The sequence below is a fragment of the Macrobrachium rosenbergii genome, chromosome 48 (genome assembly GCF_040412425.1).
Source record: "Macrobrachium rosenbergii isolate ZJJX-2024 chromosome 48, ASM4041242v1, whole genome shotgun sequence".
Taxonomy (NCBI): domain Eukaryota; kingdom Metazoa; phylum Arthropoda; class Malacostraca; order Decapoda; family Palaemonidae; genus Macrobrachium; species Macrobrachium rosenbergii.
In genome coordinates this window covers 39886205-39904801 of record NC_089788.1, presented here as the reverse complement: position 1 = coordinate 39904801, position 18597 = coordinate 39886205, and the positions used below count along the sequence as shown (strand labels likewise).

The following is an 18597-nucleotide window of genomic DNA, read 5'->3' as shown; positions in this document are numbered from 1 at the left end:
ACTGTTCTCTCGCTTTTTCTGGTGCCAACCAATTGTATGTAGTAGCCTAGAGCATTTAATATACCATTTTTCAATGAATGATACAGTGGACATTTTCAAGCTGGCCACCAGGTGATTCCCTTACATGTGACATATTGTTGTATATATGTTTGAATGAGTATTTTTTCCGACAATATATAAGTTTTTATGATGGTGATGCTGAATTTGTTGTCATAAAAACACACGTATAATGTAATGTTGACCCCTGACACACTTGACTTAAGTTTGAAAAGGACAACCGCAGAATGGAGTACAGTGTAGCCCATTCGTTACACATTTAAAAATTCCATCACTATATTTTGCCTTGTATCCACGTTATGTCCATTCGCAACATCTTCGAGACATGGGTTCATAGGGAGTCCAGATGATTTCCCACGTGGATGTTATATTCTTTTGACCATCCCTCTTGGAAAGACACCTGCCCTAAATAAGCCCTGCTGAATAGGCAGCTCGTTTTGCATGTTCCTTCCGCAGTTGCATGACTTATGCTTTTGTGCAAAGCGATCAAGCCTCATCTACAGATGCAGTTGTACCTGACCCGATATACATCAGAACGAAATATTTCTCTACAACTTGCAGACCAAACTTTTCCATTTCAGATGAGCACAGAGCTCTGCAGAGGTGGCTGAGGCTTCAATGAAAACATCCCATATCTCCCATGTTAATTTTTCCTTTGCCATTGTAGTCTGATACAAAGTCAGATTCGGTGAAGTTAAGGAAGAACAGCATTCCATACTTTTCTTCGGTCCTCCAGCAAATACAAGTTCATGGATAGGAATCCATCGAGTGTGTTTCCATTTGCCAATGACGGGCCATTTTTCTCCAAGCCTATTGTATAAGTGTAAGAAACAAGAGGATTACTATAATGTCTGTATCAGTATTGTCATTATTCAAAACTGATTTTAGGAACACCATAAATTCCCTTATTTTGTTCATGGAGTGTTTATTGGTGGCAACATTATGGTCTTGATCTTGCAGAAGAGGCAGCAGAGATGTGATCAAATCCTTTAGTCCTTTGCTGGTTTGTAAGGTGGGTTAACCACGCTATATTGCAAGACTCTTCTACATCTGTGATACTCTGGACCTTTTCCAGTCAGTCATATTTGAGTCTGAAGTTTCTTTGGAAAAGATTCGGATCATGCAATAATATATTATTTTTGATGCTTGGTGTCGGATTTTTCTTGCTGAAGAAGGCTGATAGGATGCTGGCGACTCAGGTAGCTCAGGAGCCTCTTTTGCTCTACTATTCATGATCAGAAGTGAGGCAATCTGATCCCAAGTGCTGAAACACTGAAATACTTGTACTCTGGAAAGATGCACTTGCTATGGTAACGTTTTGTAGGTAAAAAAAAAAAAAAAAAAAAAAACATTCTTTTTTCCTTCCAAACTTTAGCTGTCCTTTCCCTTGGCAAAAATGTCACTATACACTCTGGTAAATAAATCAATTCTAACCCCACCCCGTCAATCGCGGTTTTCAGCCTAGCAGGCGTGTCTTTGTGACCCTTTTTGACAAAGAAGCCTGGCTACCAAAGACTGTGGTCAGTACAACAAATAAGTCAATTAATTATGGCAAGATGTAAACAGAACTAGCAAGTTTTTTGGTCTTTCGTTATTTGACTCTGCATTGGCAGCCGTCTAGAGAAAATGAATGCCGTGTTCGAATGTTTCGTGGCCAGGATCATCAACATCAACTGTGCGCGCTGAAGACATCAAAAGTTCTTGTCAAAGGTAATAAGATGAAAATGCATCGGCCAAAAGTCTAGGACAAAGAGTGGGGTTAGCTTAAAGCCCACTACAGTACTTACTTCAACTTCCTCGAAAGGTAGGCAGCGAGATGAAAATTATCTATCTGTGGAAATACGCACAAGTGAATCAAAGTAGTTCTTTAGTTCGCAAATATGGGCATTCGGTTTCAAGTTTATGGCTACATTAATTTTTACATTTAAAAGTAATCGTAAAAGTTAAAATTTAGGTCTGGCGTTTGAATGATAAAATCACTGCATATTCTCGAATTTTTACTGCTTGGTTTATATCAGGTTCTCTTCGTCAGGACACTTACTCCTTGTCGAATTTCTGGCAAGAATTATAACAGCGAGGTTCAGTAACACAGGTATTAAATCTCTCTCTCTCTCTCTCTCTCTCTCTCTCTCTCTCTCTCTCTCTCTCTCTCTCTCTCTCTCTCTCTCTCTCTCTCTCTCTCTCTCTCTCTCTCAAGTACGCATACCAAAAAAACAGAAGGTTAATTTGAATTTTCATTATAATCAAACGATTAATTTTGAAATATCTGATGTGCAATGAACATCACAGTGATATAATGTCAACTTTTTCGCGCCTGATAAATTGCCACCGAACAAGCTGGAGTCTTGTGTGACAATGGCGGTGATCAAGATGTGGAACTGACCGCTTCGATTTCCTTGACTCTGTCCGAGAGGGTCGCGTTTGCATATCCATTGAACGGTCTCCAGCAACACTGCTCACTCACTGTGCAACTTGAACTGTGCATGACACAATGCTTGCGTTTCTGTGCCCCGCACCCGCTCACTGGCGTGCGTCAGCTGAGCAGCCATGCAAGCTTTAGCTCCACCCACATTCCTCTGATGTCACGGCCTGCCTTTTGGTGCCCGCAAGCCAAACTTGATCGATATCGAAATTTCTTTGCCTTTTCACGTTTAGACAACGACTTCCCTGTTACAAAACGACCTTCATTTCATTTTTCAGATGCACGGTTATCATCGCAGTGACACTTATAGAGCACTTGGCTCGACTGAAGTAAAGCACATTTCCTCCCACTTTTCCAGCTTGGAGGTTTCGCACTACAGACGTCTTATTCATTCATTGCTTACTTGACGTTTGTATGGAAAGCTTCCCGGAAAATCTACAGTGAAATAAATTAAGCATTTTTCTTAGTAAATGGCACCATTCCTGAAAATATGATGCGTCCATTCACTTGAAAAGGGTGCAGCCCCGGTGGGACGCTGGGGGAGGATCTGGGGGCCGCTTGGGCCTCCGGAAATTTTGCTAAGGATTTAAACAGTCCTTATGAAAATCACACAAGTGGATCAATGTAGCTGATGCGTTCATTAGAACCAGCAAGAGAAAGCAAAGAGAACAACGACACGGTTTTAGCCCTACAATATTTTATGAAGGTGTCGTGAACACAATTCATATGAAGCAGCTTATTGATGCCACAAACCTCCCTCCCTCCCTCCCCAACACCCCTGCTCGCGCACATCTCTCCAATTTGCAGCATTATAACGCACGCAGCCCTAATTGGCTTCATAACGCTTTTGCAGCGGCTGCTCCCTCGCCCCTCACGCTTCTTCTCTCGTCTCGTGGCGCTGCCCAAGCCAGTTTTATTATACACACACACACACATACATGAACATATATACATATATAAATATGCAAGTATATATATATACATATTTATATGTGTATATATACATATATTTATATATATACATATATATAAATGTATATATTTATATATATACGTATATTTATATATACATATATATACATATATAATTGTATATATTTATACACAGTATATGTATATTTATATATACATATACATATACATATACATATACATATATATTTGTATATGTATATACTGCATAAATATACATATATATAAATATATAAATTTATATATGTAGGCTATATATATATGTATATATATATATATATATATATATATATATATATATATATATATATATATACACACATATATACATTATGTGTGTGTGTGTGTGTATCATTATCACTTCTAATGACGAGCAACAGACAGGGCTTCCGTGATTTGTGTTACTGGCGGCCTGTGTGTGGTTTCACTTCCACAAGTCTCATCTCCAGCGTCCTGTCTCTTAGTTCTCACCCAGGGAAGTCCGAAGTCCGGGTCATCCAAATCTTCTGCTGGTCGCAGGAGCCTAGGTGGAAATATCGCTTAGGCAACTATGCTCTCCAAGATAGTACAAAGAACTTGTCCAAACCATCTACTTCTGTTCGTCATCATTTCATCTACATACCATGACTATATCTAAAAGATTTTGTAGATTTGAAAAAAAAAGAACAGAAAGGCTTTAAGAATACTAGCAGTCAGATAGCAGAATGCAATAAGAAATGATGCTATAAGAAAATGACACGGAGATGAGATAACAACGAACATACAGTATGTAGAAGGCTTTCCAGTGCCAAGCAAATCGAGAAAGTGTGAAGAAGAATTCCAGATGCTAAGAACTTGGCGAAGGCACGTGCACGCTGGCTATTACAATTACGCATCTGGTACAAAATGACCAGTAGATTCTACATAAACATTCCAGCCCAAACAAGCAATAAAAGCGATGACACACTTGGCTACGATGCCCCGGGCGGGTTTATTCCTGCTCTACAAATGTGTCTGTATTCGACAGATATACAGTACTGTATGTCTGTATGTAGGCTACAGTATGAGGGCCAATAGACTTTTATCCTCCTCGCGGTCAGGTCAGTAGCGTGACCTCGGTGTAATACTCAAAAAGCGGGTTTGAATCCTGCTATGGATGCCAGAATTTCTTCCCCCTTCAGGGAAGCGAACTGTATTTAGTTTTAGAAAGGAAGTTATGAATTATATAATATTTTTGATAATTATATCTTATATGATAACGTAAAATAATACTCTCTTTTTTCATAGAAAGCTCTTTAAACAGATATGACAAATTCTACCCACTTATGTTTTATTTGCGTCAAATGACAATCTCTCAGCAGAAAGGTCTTTGTAAAGATGCCTCTCTGTCACACGGTTGGCTGCACTCTTTCTATCTGAACATTATAATGAAATATTTCATAATGGCTCGGACAAAATACTTAAAAATCTGCATATAACAAGAAATTTTCTTGCAGTTTTATTTTTTGCTAGTTTTAATTCATTCTACTTTTTATATTATAAAACAATCTCCAGGTAATTAATATACAGACTATATAAACAGAAATAGGATTCGAACAATATTTTTCGTAAAGTGATGCAATATGGAGTATTGTGATTGATTGTACTGTGCAGCAAGCCTCAAACTAATGTCCCACGTTTTGTGAGATTTTTACTCGAAATTCACTAACTGGCAACATAGTAATTAGCTCAATTATTCCTTTTTTTGTTGCAATGAAAGCCATATTAAGCAAATAGGGATAAAATATGATGCACAAGCATCAAATCTAAGACACATAAAGATCACAAAAAAATACGTAAAACTAATGACTTCAAACTATAAGGACGAAATAGTCTGGGATTTTGGAGGGCACCTTTGCCTTACCTTTATTGGGATCAAAGTGGAAACCATTCAAGTTCATTTCGATCAAAGTGGAAAAGATATATTTCATATCTTATTATAATATCAATAATTATATCCAAAATACATCAAGTAATGCAAGTCTCGAAAGAATAAAAAGGGGAAAATCTCCGTCAGTTAAACTTACGCTTCCTTGATACTGATTATAACCAACCATGCCTGCACTTTTAGGCCCTGTTCACACGAGGCGGAAACCGCGCCGTTGGCAAAAGTGGTGACCGTGCACGTTATGGCGGTTACCCGCGCCGTTCTTTCTCTATTAATTAATATGGAAGTGGAGGAAATAACTTGCGCACAATATGCTCGTAAGACTAGATCCAAAACTGAGAGAATATGAGCCCAAATTCTTCAGTTATTTGACGATTTGCTTATACTGGTTAGGATGATATTTCATGAAATAGCGTAATGTAGAGTGTATGCATGTACAGTATATGTAATTATGCATACGAGTAAATACATCAACACACACACATATATGTATGTATGTATGTATGTATGTATGTATGTATGTATGTATGTATGTATGCATGTATATAAGGGTACGAGATGGTTACAGGTAAGAAGATATGATTTTTCAAGCAACACTGATAAACCTGTCCGAAGGAACTGTAGCGATTGGAAGCATGTCGCTACCTCTAAAAGATTCTTCAAATTGATCTCTGAAAGATCTCTGTTAGCAGGATGTTTAATTCATGAAGTAGAGTTAAAATGCAGGATAAAATTATGTGATGTGAAGAGTATAAACTTAAAGATTCAATAAAAGTTGTAGATAACTACGAATTTTTTTTTTATCCTGAGTTTCTTCACCATTGCAGAAATTATCAAGTAGTTCCTCCCAACACTTTTTCTTTACTATTTTGTCCTTATAACCATCTGCTCTCATGTCACAGATGGCTGGACGTTCTTCAACTTCGTCAATGAAAAGGTGTCAAAATGACTTGTCTCCGTGCTGACGCGCGGCGCAGGCAAATCCGCGCGGTCACCTGATCAGACAACAAACAGTAAACGCGTGTATCTCGAATCGTGCGGTTGCAAGGGAAAAATGGCGTGATTAACAAAACCGCGCGGCTGTGTGTGTACACCTCCGTGCTCTGTCATTAACTTTGCAAGCGCGCGGTGGGTACTTAAAGGAGAATCTGTGCTCTACATAGCAAACCCCACCATAAGACGTCGTTTAATTTAAGAGAAGGAATTCCTGCCACAAAGCCTTTCCTTCCAAACCCCTCGAAAGAAGAGCGACTCTGCTTTGCAATCATCATCTTCTTTGGACAGCAGCTTCTGAGAATATGTCATCTGGTGCAATGAAAAAGTGTTTTGTAATGCCAGGAAATGCACGTTTTTTTTTTTAGTGTGTTCTTGAAACAAACATATTAGGCTGGCCTATTCAGTTTTTAGTCTACGAGAATTTATTAGGCTTTCTGCATAATTTCATCTGAGACTCACGCCTAGGCCTATTCATTGTTTTGTTTAATGGACAAAAAATGTAAGCCAATTTGTATTTTATTTTTATGACAATATTTCAAGGCGGGTTTATTATTTAGTTTCATTGGGAATTATGATTTTTATTGACTTTTTGTTTTAAGACAGTGTATTTTTTAAAATTAAATTATGAATTGTATAGTACCCTTATATCTAACCTATCATAAAATCATGATTATTTGTTTGTAGGTTTTTGTAAGTTGCAGGGAAAATTTCATCTGTTTTGTAAAGTCTTCTCAAGTGGCAGTCTTAGACGAAGTTGCCAAATTGTATCAACATATCTTTAGTGTTTCCTTAAAAAAAAATACTCACATGATATTGTTAACAACGTATTCCTCTTAAGCAAGTTAAAAGCATGTGGTAAACCATGCATGCTTTCATAAAGCTTGTGGTAATGAAAGATGATTGGTAGAAAAATCTTGTTTTACTACATAATTTAATAACGGAAAACTTAGCCTATTAAATATCAAACTGGGGAAATTTATTCCCTTGCTCAGTAAAGTAGGGCTAATCATGTAATCAAGTACTTGGTTTTGCTTGTTATTTCTTTTTCTTTTGAATTTCACATCAACTTCTTGTTAGATATTCCATTTAAAGTTTAAGCAACAAATGCAAAATGAATGTCCTTCTGTAATTTGTTGTATTAATTAGAACATTCTCTAATTTATTGATTTGCAACCTGTATGCAACACCCATTAAGCTGAGCCACAAAGGTTCCCGATTAGCAACACAAGGAAATAGACCTACGAAGACCATGTTGTCACGGCAGTAAGCATTTTATTTAAGTATTAAACTACTTTGTGCTTTAATAATAGAGCGGATTATTACTTTCAATACAAAGCTACGCTAGGCCAATGCTTACTCAGTCGGTTAACACCACCCCCACTCACGGTTAACGCTCACACAATGAGAGCCGAGGATGTTTTCACCGAGAAATTATTCATCTTTTAATTCTCCTTTTCTGTTTTATATGGTCATTGAACTTGCATTGGCCATCCACTGGGGAGACGCCTTCTTCTGTGGTTTTACAGTTAATCATTGATACTTATTACTATAGAGAAGCAAGCCAATATATTGATAATCTTAATAAAAAAGAGTAACTGGCAACTGAACAATAATCTCTTAAATTATACAATGAATTAAAAACCCTGATGCATCACATTTGACACGTGCTGCACAGACACTCACTTCACTACATGCCGCAATATCTTAATGGGAAAAGAGGTAGGCCTACAAACGATATAAACATTAATAGTATTCATCTGTGTAGGCAACCCAGAAGTTCAGAGATAAAATACTTCAGAGAAATACAGTTAAAATAAGTTCATAATATATACAGGGTGCAACACGAGTATATGCAAATATTTTGGATTATGGAAAAAGTAATTTTGAGCAGTAAATGTTTTATAGAGATATGCACATTAAAGCTTCGTTTGCCGGTGAGGGGAATTTCTGTAGAACCGTTTATCATTAGTAGTCTACTGCTCTAGGGCGAGTCAGATGGTGTTCGGGAGGGAGGTCGGAATACTCAGGGACATTTAAGGGGGGAACCTTAGATAAGGAGAATGGAGCAATTAAGCTGCTGAAATAAAATACCTCCTAATCAAATGTATTATTTAGATATTGGAAAAAAAAATGCATCGTTGAAACCCTCTCCCTCCCTATCACTGGTATTCATTGGACACCAATAAAAAAAAAACAAGCCTAATTGTATCTCCCCTTCTTCAAAGGTAGGCTTATTCATTAGACACCTATCAAAGATTTAAGATGTATTTTCAAAAATCTCTCTCTCTCCATCGAAAGTATTCATCAGACACCAGACATACCCTGTAGGTGTACAGTAGGCCTAGTCATCCTGATTCAACAATAACGTGGTGGGGCGGCAGGCCAGAGCGTGCTAAAATTTAACAATCTCACAAGTAAATGTTGCTAAGCAATATTTACACCACTTACTTGACACATAGAGCCATAAGTACCGCTGTAAGGTGATCATAAAAATTAGATTACTTGCAAGAAAAAAGAATTGTAATTAAAAGACTAGCAATCCACTTGCCTCATTCCCTTCACCCCTCCCCCTCCCATATCCAAGGCTACTCCCGCCTCCCGTCACAACCTCCTCGCCTGAAAGCAATGTGAATGTTCCTCCCCTCACCAACATTCGAAGCCTTACAATGCATATCTTCATAAAACATTTTCTGCTCAAAATTGCTTTTCCTTTCATTTCCCAAAATATTTGCATAAACTCACGTATACAATATATATACTGTATATATATATATATATATATATATATATATATATATATATATATATATATATATATATATATATATATATATATATATATACATACATACATACATATATTAATATTTGTTCTTATATTGAATAACCATATACCTCACAACTTAAAATAAGTTGAGATATATATATATATATATATATATATATATATATATATATATATATATATATATATATATATATCCCACATAGGAAAATGAAAGGTGTTTTTGTGAGCATATACCCAACAGTTTCGTCCTCCAATAAACGCTCCAAAAAGAGGTCCATTGGAGGACGAAACTGTTGGGCATATTCTTACAAAAACACCTTTCATTTTCCCATGTGGAATACAACTAAATAACATATCTTTGTGTCTAAGAAAATTACCAATGTTGTATATATATATATATATATATATATATATATATATATATATATATATATATATATATATATATACATACAGTATATATATATATATATATATATATATATATATATATATATATATAAATTCTCAACTTATTTTATATTACGATATATTAATAAATGTATATATATATATATAAATTCTAACTTATTTTATATATATATATATTAATGTAAATGTATATATATATATATATATATATATATATATATATATATATATATATATATATATATATATATATATATATATATATATATATATATATATATATATATATATATATATATATATATATTATATATTATATAATTTATATTTATAGTAACCACGTGCCCTCGTAACGTCTTAGTGTCTCCAAACGGATCTAAAAGACCAACTGAAACAGGGACACCAAGTTGACCCAATAGACCTATTAGACTAAACTGGCCCCGTGAATCCAATAGACCAAATTAACCCAGTGGCCTAATGGGGCCAATTGAGCCAGTGAGTTAGTTGACCAAATGAACCCAATGGTCCATATGGAGCCAATGATCCCTACGGACTAAATGGACCACTGGGCCAAAGAACACCTTGAAACCAGTGAACCAAATGGGCCCAATGAACGAGGTGGACAAATGAACCTAGTAGAACAAATAAACCAAATGAACCCAGTGAATAAGTGAAGCGAAATACAGCCTACATAATGGACTAAATGGACCTACTGTGCCCACTCTTTTTCTCAGAAAGCACCCAAGTACAACTTGGTGGAAATGTCTGGTTCCTGACACATGCAACATGATATATAGTCACTACAATATCAACATATTGATTTCAATACAAAATATCAAACATTTCCAAAGACGATATTATTTTCTTCATAAAACAAATAATATTCTCTCTAAAAAACCTGAATTTTGAAAATCGGATGATTTGTGATGACATCTGAGCCATAGCCAGCTCGCACATGATCAGCGGAGGCTCTCAGCACCGATGGATAGGCAATACCCAGTTTGGAGATGACTGGCTGTCTGCAGTGAAGGAGTTACCTACCATCTGTGTACCTCTTTCGGAATAACGAATATCTGCATGAAACCACGTCGGGGTTATGTTAGATCTTTGTGAATCTTTTGAATACCACATTGAAATATGGGGCTGATTGGTGAATTAATAAGAATTCCAAGTTCACAGTTTGTGCCAAAACTTAGACTTTTACCGGTTATTTAAAAGCAACATAAACAAGGGATGCCTGCATCCAAGGGTTTCGGGTATGCTACGAAGTTCAGATAATGTGTCTCCTGCAAAGAACAGCAAATATTCATGGGCCATTCTGTTATAACTGACCTTATGTCAAATTAACCTACCTCGGGGCACCGTATCCTGCCTGACCGGGTGTTTTGCTATCATGGCCAACCCCTGATGCTCCGGCGCATCCCCAGGCATGATCTTGGGTGAAGCAAGGTTGAAGGATGAAGATTCCTACCTGCTTAATGGTAATGTTGTCACTACGACAAAGATTCAAAACCACCTGGAAATACTGTTAGTATGGTGATTTTGTCATCAAGGAAAATTAACATTTTTGCAAGATATCAATATCATGGTAACTCTACTTCCGACCGACGCAATACGGGAAAAAAAATTGGTATAACTGACGAGATAAAAAGAAATAACAATTTAAAACTGATCATCATTCCGTCCTCCAGTCATGTTTTTCTAATTTGATGATGTTTGCTCTACTTTCTGTGCTACTGGGTTACTTCGTGCAGGAACTGTTGCCTTAGCCGGGTGCTGACTGTGGAGTCAGTGGTTTAAAACTTGATCTCCTGCTAGGTGATTGCTTGGCCTTTGATTTAGATTCATAGGAATGCAAATTCATAAGGGTTAATATCAAAAATTATTATAAAAATCGGAAAAAGACAATTCTCATTATAAGCAGAACAACGTTCAAGGGCGAAGACATGGACCATAGGTACTTTGCATTCTTAGGATTAGAAATGACTCATAGTAGCGCGAGTCTTGAAATGGAGAAACAAATCCACAATTATGCACGGGTACATATATTTATTTTTGAATATATGTGCCCATACATAACTGGATTTGTTTCTCCATTCTTTGGATTGTTGTACCTTGAGAAATTCGCCGTCTAAACACGTTTTCTTGTGTTAATGTTCTGAGAGGTTATTATAACATCATGGTTCATTTACAGTATATAGATGCAGATGAGTGGACCGACAGAAAATTCGAGGGGCAGTACTGTAGTTTTCTGGTTTTCAGGTATGTTTATTTTGTCGTCCGACATGAGCAACCGTCTCAAGTCGCCCACAGCTGCAAGTAAAGGATACGTCCATCTAACTGTGTCAGCTATGTCAAACATGTTGCCGTATTGTTACGTGGATGCTGCATTGCATTTGCATGGAGGCTGTCTGCTGCACATAATGCAGAGAAGGTAGCCAAGGGCTAAGAATTTCTCTGAAAAGGTCAGTGATAATTAATCTCTTCAGTGGTTCCCCTTTAACATAGTGTACATGCACCGGAAAAGAGGTTAGGAAGTGTTCAGGAAGAGAAGTGGAAGGTGCAGTCTTCTTCGGGTTCGGGTTCGGTTGGGGTTTCTAGTGTGATGACTTCGTCTTAGATCCATCTTCGGTTTTATTTCCTGCTTCGAGTTCTTTACAACAGAAGGTTTCTAAGTTCGTGGTTCATCGTCGGATGTGGTTTCGGGTTTGTCGGGTTCTATAGTGTTGGGGAATGCTCCTTCGTCTTCGAAGGTTCCTTTTCCTTCGGTGGATGAGTTTGGTTCGTCTTGCGGTGGTGGTAATTCTGGTGATAGGATTTTCAGTTTGGCTCAGTATAATGCAGAATTGTTGGGTTTGTCACAGGGCTATAGATTTCTAGTTAGGCAATGTTTTCAATTTTGGGTTTTCCAATGTTCATGATCACATCTTGAAGAATTTTCCTGAGTTTGCTCGTGATGTCTGTCAAGATTATCAAGGGGGAACACAATCGGTCTAGTTTTCTTTCTCTAAAAACTATGGCCTCTTCTGCTGCTTCTGTGTTTTCCATTTTTCCCCAATTTCTTCTAAGCCTTCTTCCAGTATCTTTACACAATCTTTTTTATCAGGTCACTCTTCAGGGGGCTCTTCAGGGTCTTCTCTCGCTCATCCTGTTTTCTTTGCCATTAAGTCAGGAGAGCTAAGAATTTTCATTGGTTCAGTCCTGTAATGTTGGAGTTTCAGCAGCTCCCTCCCTCTCTTCGGGGTTGAGGTAAGGCGTACTTTTGGCGGGGCTGTCTTCTCTAGCACCTTACACAGGTCCTGTAGTTTTCTCAGGCTTCTGGTCTAGGTGCTTCACAGGTGATTGAGGAGTCTTCCGCAACTCTGTATTTTCATCCTTTACTGGGTTTAAAATGTAATGTGTCCACTGCGGTTCTTGCGGATGCTACGGCACTTGGCATTTCGTCTGCGTCATCGTTGAGTGTATCAGTACCGATGGTATCCCCAGCCTCTCCTTTTCACTGGAGTAGCTGGTAATTTTCCTTCTTCGGTCCCCATTGGTTCCGCAGCTCGTAGCTTGTCCTGAGAAACACCTTTGAGTACTGGACCAATTGGTATGTTCTTCACCTGTCCAACGTCGGTGGTAGGTGCTCTGGTGGTTACTCCGAGTGTGGCTTCTTTCTTTTCTCTCCTTCTTCTACTTCTTTCTTAACTTTTCCTGCAGCTTTTTCTGTTCCTCCTTCTAAGGTGTTAAGTGTGGGTTCGGCTTTGATTCTGGGTCATCAGGGAGTTCTTCCTCCCTCTCCCTTAATCAGTGTGACTTCAGCTCCGGATACCCGTCCTGGTGCAGCGTCGGGTGGATCGGGTGTTGTGGCCTCTCTGCTTGCAGGGGTGGGCGTTTGTCACCCAGGTGTGGTCGGCCCAGGTGTTACGCCTTCATCGCTGGGTGGTGTGGGGTTTGCGCAGTCGAGTGCTTCTGACTCAAGAGTTTCGTCACTGGCTTTAGTTGGTACAGGGTTTGCACAACCAGGTTATGGTTGGCTCAGGTATGTCAGGTGTTGGTCTGGCACATCCTGGTGTAGCGAGTTCCGGGTTATCAGGTGCAGCTCTTACGGGTGGTCAGTCTGTCTCTTTTCCTGTCCCAGTTCGGTTGGACCAGTCTGACAGAAAATGCTCTCTTGAAGAAGAGGAGCCGGTACCAGATATAGGTTTTTTCTCCTGCAAATGAAAGCGAGTATAAGTGGATGGTGGACTTTATCCATTCTCTCTATTTGCAGTCCAGGCTCCTGAGGAACCTACACAACCAAACCAAGTGATGTTTGAATAATTGTATGCAACTAAACCAGTAGTCTCCCAAACATCAAATAAACCGATCTGGTTTGGCCGAGTCAGGCAGGTGTTGAGGGAGGCGGACTCTAGGTTAGCTTCTCTTACGGGTCGGGTAGACAGGATTCAACCTTGCTTCCTAATTGGAAGGGGTTCTACAGGGTAGCAGGTAACCCTTCTGCCGGTGTCAGAGTTCCTCTCAACGAATCTGTCGAGGCTCTTCTCTCTTGGTAAACTTAAATAAAATAAACAAAGTCTGTGGTGTGCGAGGAAATCAGCGCCCAAGAGAGGGAACTTGACGTCTGCAACGAAAGAGGACCAATGATATTTATGGCCCAGGATGGATATTCTGTGGGTCACAGTTCCGTAGCAGCGGATGGGCTTCCATTTGCGGCCACCAGTGTAGTTGCGGTGCTGGACGTGCAGTCGCAGTCCTCTCTCGACGGCAGGAACATGACTGCATCGCCCAGGTGTCTACCAGCATCCCTCGTTTCGATATGGCTTCGTGGATAAAGAAACCTATTGGTCAGGAGTCTTTAAGGTTTGTGGCCACTGCTGTTACTTGTGGCCACTTTTCTCGTTTTTTGTGAAAGAACAGGGGTCTCTGCAATTTCTGGCGGCGCTTCCGAACCTCCAATGAAAGTAACACCAGGCTGGGTTTGTCCACGTCCTCTGCTGTTGTGGTGGCACTTTCTTCCTATACACTGCGTTCGTGTCCTCTGCCTCGTCTTCTTCTGTTACCAGGTTACAGGCTGTGGGTGTTGCAGCATGTTTGGAGGCCTTGGTGGCCTCCTGGAGTTTATGTGTGACATTCACCAATTCGCCCATTGAAATGGCATCCACATCCATGATTTTCCCCCTCACCTCCTGCGAAAGGCGCCGCAGGAATATTTCTCATGACAAGCTGATCTCCTTCCCCCGACTGTGTGCTTCGACGCCTGGCAGCATCAGGAGACTCTGAGGTCTCCTGATGCAAAAGTGCAGAGACCTGCGAGATAAGCTCACTGAAACATACTCCATGACCGTCCCAGAGAAAGTCCAACACGCCCTCAACCTGATGACCCAGCCCTGGGGGGACGCATCATCCAGTGACGCCTGGGATTATCGCAGGTCTCTGCACTTTTGCCTAGCTGTGAGTCCAACCATGGGGTTATTTTGTTGAAGATCTCCTCCGGAAGCATTGTCATGGTTAGGTCTACCTTAGTCTCCTTGTCTGTAATTTTTGCCACCAGGAAATGGACATCTGCTCGCACAAACCAGGATGCGGTGTTTTGTTGCGAGAATGGAAGGTCCGAGGGAGTTTTATTGCCTGGCTTATTGCTGCCTTCAAAGGCGAGAGAGGGAAGCAGAGGATCTGTGCGTCCTCAGAATGACTTTCTACCTCAGTGTTTGATGACATTCTTCCTCACACCAAAACGCGAAGTACGCACCGTATTTAGTCCATTAATGGTGTTTGGGGCTCGTCAAAAGTCAGAACTATATGCCGTGTGGTTTTGTTAATGACTTCTGAGTACTGTTGACGTGAATTGTAAATGGCAGGGTCAAACCGTTTGAGCATGCCAGAATGTACCTGAAGGGGTACGCTGTAATTAGTCCGTTAGTGGCGTGGGTGTTCTCCGAGGGAGAAGCTTTCAGAGGTCTAGACTTTTGTCGCCGTGTGGTTCCGTTAAAGGCTTTCTGAAAGTAAAGTGGCCATAGTGAGTCTGTTAATGGCAAAGCCAAAACTGCTGTTTTTACTGTCACTCCTCGGGTCACCAGTTGTGAGGACAAGAAAGGTCAACTGGGTATTAAATTGTTTATTACCTGAGCGTAGGTATACATGGCAGAGCGCGGACAGAAACATGGTACCCGACCTCCGATCGCCGTGACCCGCACTCTGAGCAATTTGTTTGTTGACAGACAAATAAATGGCAATTTTGAGAGACATAATAAATGTACTATGATGAAATACATATCGACGGAAAGGCCAGAAAATTCTACACATGACTATTTACATGAGAGCCTTGACATATTAGGAAATGCAATGCATGATGCAATTGATGAGAAAATGAAGAGATGTCTGACATCTTTACACAAGTTTCACAACAATGGGAACACGTAACTGTGGTGTCTAGATTCATGTAAGAATGCAACATGACCAAATGGAGTCAAATCCGTACTGGTAATCATTTGGACTGTTAACTAGTGTGATGTCATTCCCCCTTCGAGAGCTAACCAATCACTGGCGTGCAGTGGGCGGGGCTTAGCTGCAAAGCTAGGTGGACTCTGCTTTTAGTCTTCCTTATATTTTACTTTGCGGTCTATGCTTCACATGAGTCAATGGAGTCTTCTTTGCTTTAGTCTGTTTTTCAGTCTTAATAAATGGCATTTGTTTTCAGTTATGATACACATCTCTTGACATGGTTGGAAAATTTGGTTGCCAAACTTGCCCTTAACCAAGTGCCCTTTTCTATTCCGAAATTTTTAATAAAATAATTCTCCATTTTCTCTTGAACTCTTCGCTTTTTAATTGTTCATTCTTCTGGCACCGAGAGTAAGGATTCTTTCCCCAAGTTAAAGTATATTAAAGATTTAGTGTTTGTTTGTCTGTCTGTCTGTCTCTCTTTCCCTCTCTTGATACACCTTTATCCTATTTGGCATTACCAAATAAGATTAAGCTTTTGTATAAGACATTGACATAATTTTCTTAGCAATTTTTAAGACTGAGGGGTGTTGTAACAATTCCTCTGTGTGCGCTTAGTTTTCTTTCATTTTCCTGTCTTTCTTATGTCAGAATCATTCGCTACAATTATTGGGGTATTCTCTTCTATCTCACCTTTTGTGAGCTCGCTTGAAAATTGGGAAATTTCCCCCTACCCTTCACTTTAAAAGATGCCTTAATAATTTGATAGTTTGTCTACCTTCATGTGTGTTGTAGCCATTTCCTTTGTTGATTATGTCTCCCTCTTCACTTTCTCATGACCATATTGTACCTATGAGTTCTACTAACTTTGCTTTTAGCATAACTTATTCTTTCTCTTGTAGCTATACTGACTGCTAAAGTATATTTATTTTTCCTTTGTTGTAATATTGTAACAGTGTATGACAAATAAGTAGTTAAAGGATCTCCTTATAAGCCTACCAATAAAAACAAAAGCATTGGATCCCATAAAGTCCTTAATTACTGTACAATGGATCTAGCTGTCTCATGGTTTGTAGAACCCACAAAGATGCTGTTCAGCTAGTGGTCACTCCACCTGCCTAACCTGCAGAAGTGAATAGCACCTAGAGGAAAGATCTGGTATGACTTAGCTAGGAAGGAACTCGAAGAACTCCTGAAGGGGTTAAAGTAGAAGAATCTTTGCCAACCTCACTTCCAGAATGGCATCTAAAGAAGTTGAAGAAAATGGCCACGAGTCTAAAGATGAGGGACAAAGCGTACTATCAGGCCATGGAAGACAGGAAACCGGATGCCACAGTCACTGCCACCTAGATATCTCATGCCTGTTGAAATGGAACTGGGAAGGTCCCCTCCCTGAGAGGGTGAATAGAGCAACCAGCTTTGTAGCTCTATATGATTATACCATGCAGTGCAATGCCATTTTGGCTGGGGAATGCTCTCTTCATGTTCAAAAGACTTAAGAATATTATAACTGATGATTTTGAAATGGCCTGTAGTGTACACTGTGTCTATTTACCATAATGCAAGGAACAAACATTTGCAAAGAACTATAGCATTTCTGGAAAGTTTTCGTAAGCAGGACTAACTAAATGCTGATGCATATTGCCAACAAACTGTGCACTGAGGCACTGAATTTGACAAGTCTGTGGAATCAATATTCAGACAAACTAACAAGAAGGCAACCCAAAATTAAGTTCACGCTACAAAAGAGGTCCGAAAGATGAAAATACATAAGACCATGGAGGAGTGCACCATTGCAAATAAAGTGCTATAGACAGGAAGGGTATATATGATTCACTTTCAGCAGCAAATATATAATGGCTAGAAATAAATTCAAAAAGAGTAAAGCCATAGGTAGGAAATTTAGTTACTAAAGTCTTACACAAGACTGTCAAATAGATAAGATATCAAAATCAACAACAACAGTGAAATAGGTCATCAGGAGATGTGCTTTGGAAGCCATACATACTGTTGTGCAGTCTTCATGTTGATTAGGGCTACCTTCAGTATTAGTAAGTAAACGGCATCATTTTGAAGTTCTTTGGCTGCTTCGCCCTCCTTTATCTTGTTGATTCATTTTGTTCATTCTGTGTTTTATGTGATCAAGACACAGAGTTACATATTCCTACTGTGTTCATATCTCAACTAAATTTTCAAAGTAAGTAAATTACTGTTGGTATATCTTATGAGGATTCCAGATTTTAAGGGATACTTGCCCTAATTCCACATTCCGTTTTTTTTTTTTTTTTTAAAGAAGAAACTCTGTATGAGGATAATTTTTTTTCCACAACAGGAAGGAAAAAGGATGAAGCTGCTGAGATTAACTGTTTCCTTAGTCTTTGCTACATAAGAACTGAAATATTAAGAAACATGCAGATAAAAAGAAAGCTTGGATGGAAGAATGGATCAGTGCTTTGAGATAGCTTGGTCAGGAGGAAAGACTGGAGGATGATACGCTTGTGGAACGATGTATAATTAAAAAGCAGTAGGAGGGAGGAGGAGGAGGGGAAGACCTAGGAAGAAGAGGAGATATGGATAAGAAGACGCATAGGAAGGGAAGTATCTTCACATTCAGGAGGT

At 39.1% G+C, this 18597-nt stretch overlaps 1 protein-coding gene across 5 annotated transcripts in view; it reads right to left on the bottom strand.

Moving 5' to 3' along the window:
- Nucleotides 1-18597, bottom strand: part of LOC136831352 (uncharacterized) — a 331128-nt gene that overhangs the window by 58034 nt on the left and 254497 nt on the right. Inside the window, exon 1 of one of the 5 annotated variants that reach the window (XM_067091667.1) lies at nt 2441-2595. The exons of the other annotated variants lie outside the window; for them this stretch is intronic. Coding sequence (XP_066947768.1) covers nt 2441-2490 — 50 coding nt within the window. The 5' untranslated portion in view covers nt 2491-2595. Of the gene's footprint in view, nt 1-2440; nt 2596-18597 lie in introns of those variants that run through there. 5 annotated transcript variants of the gene reach the window in all.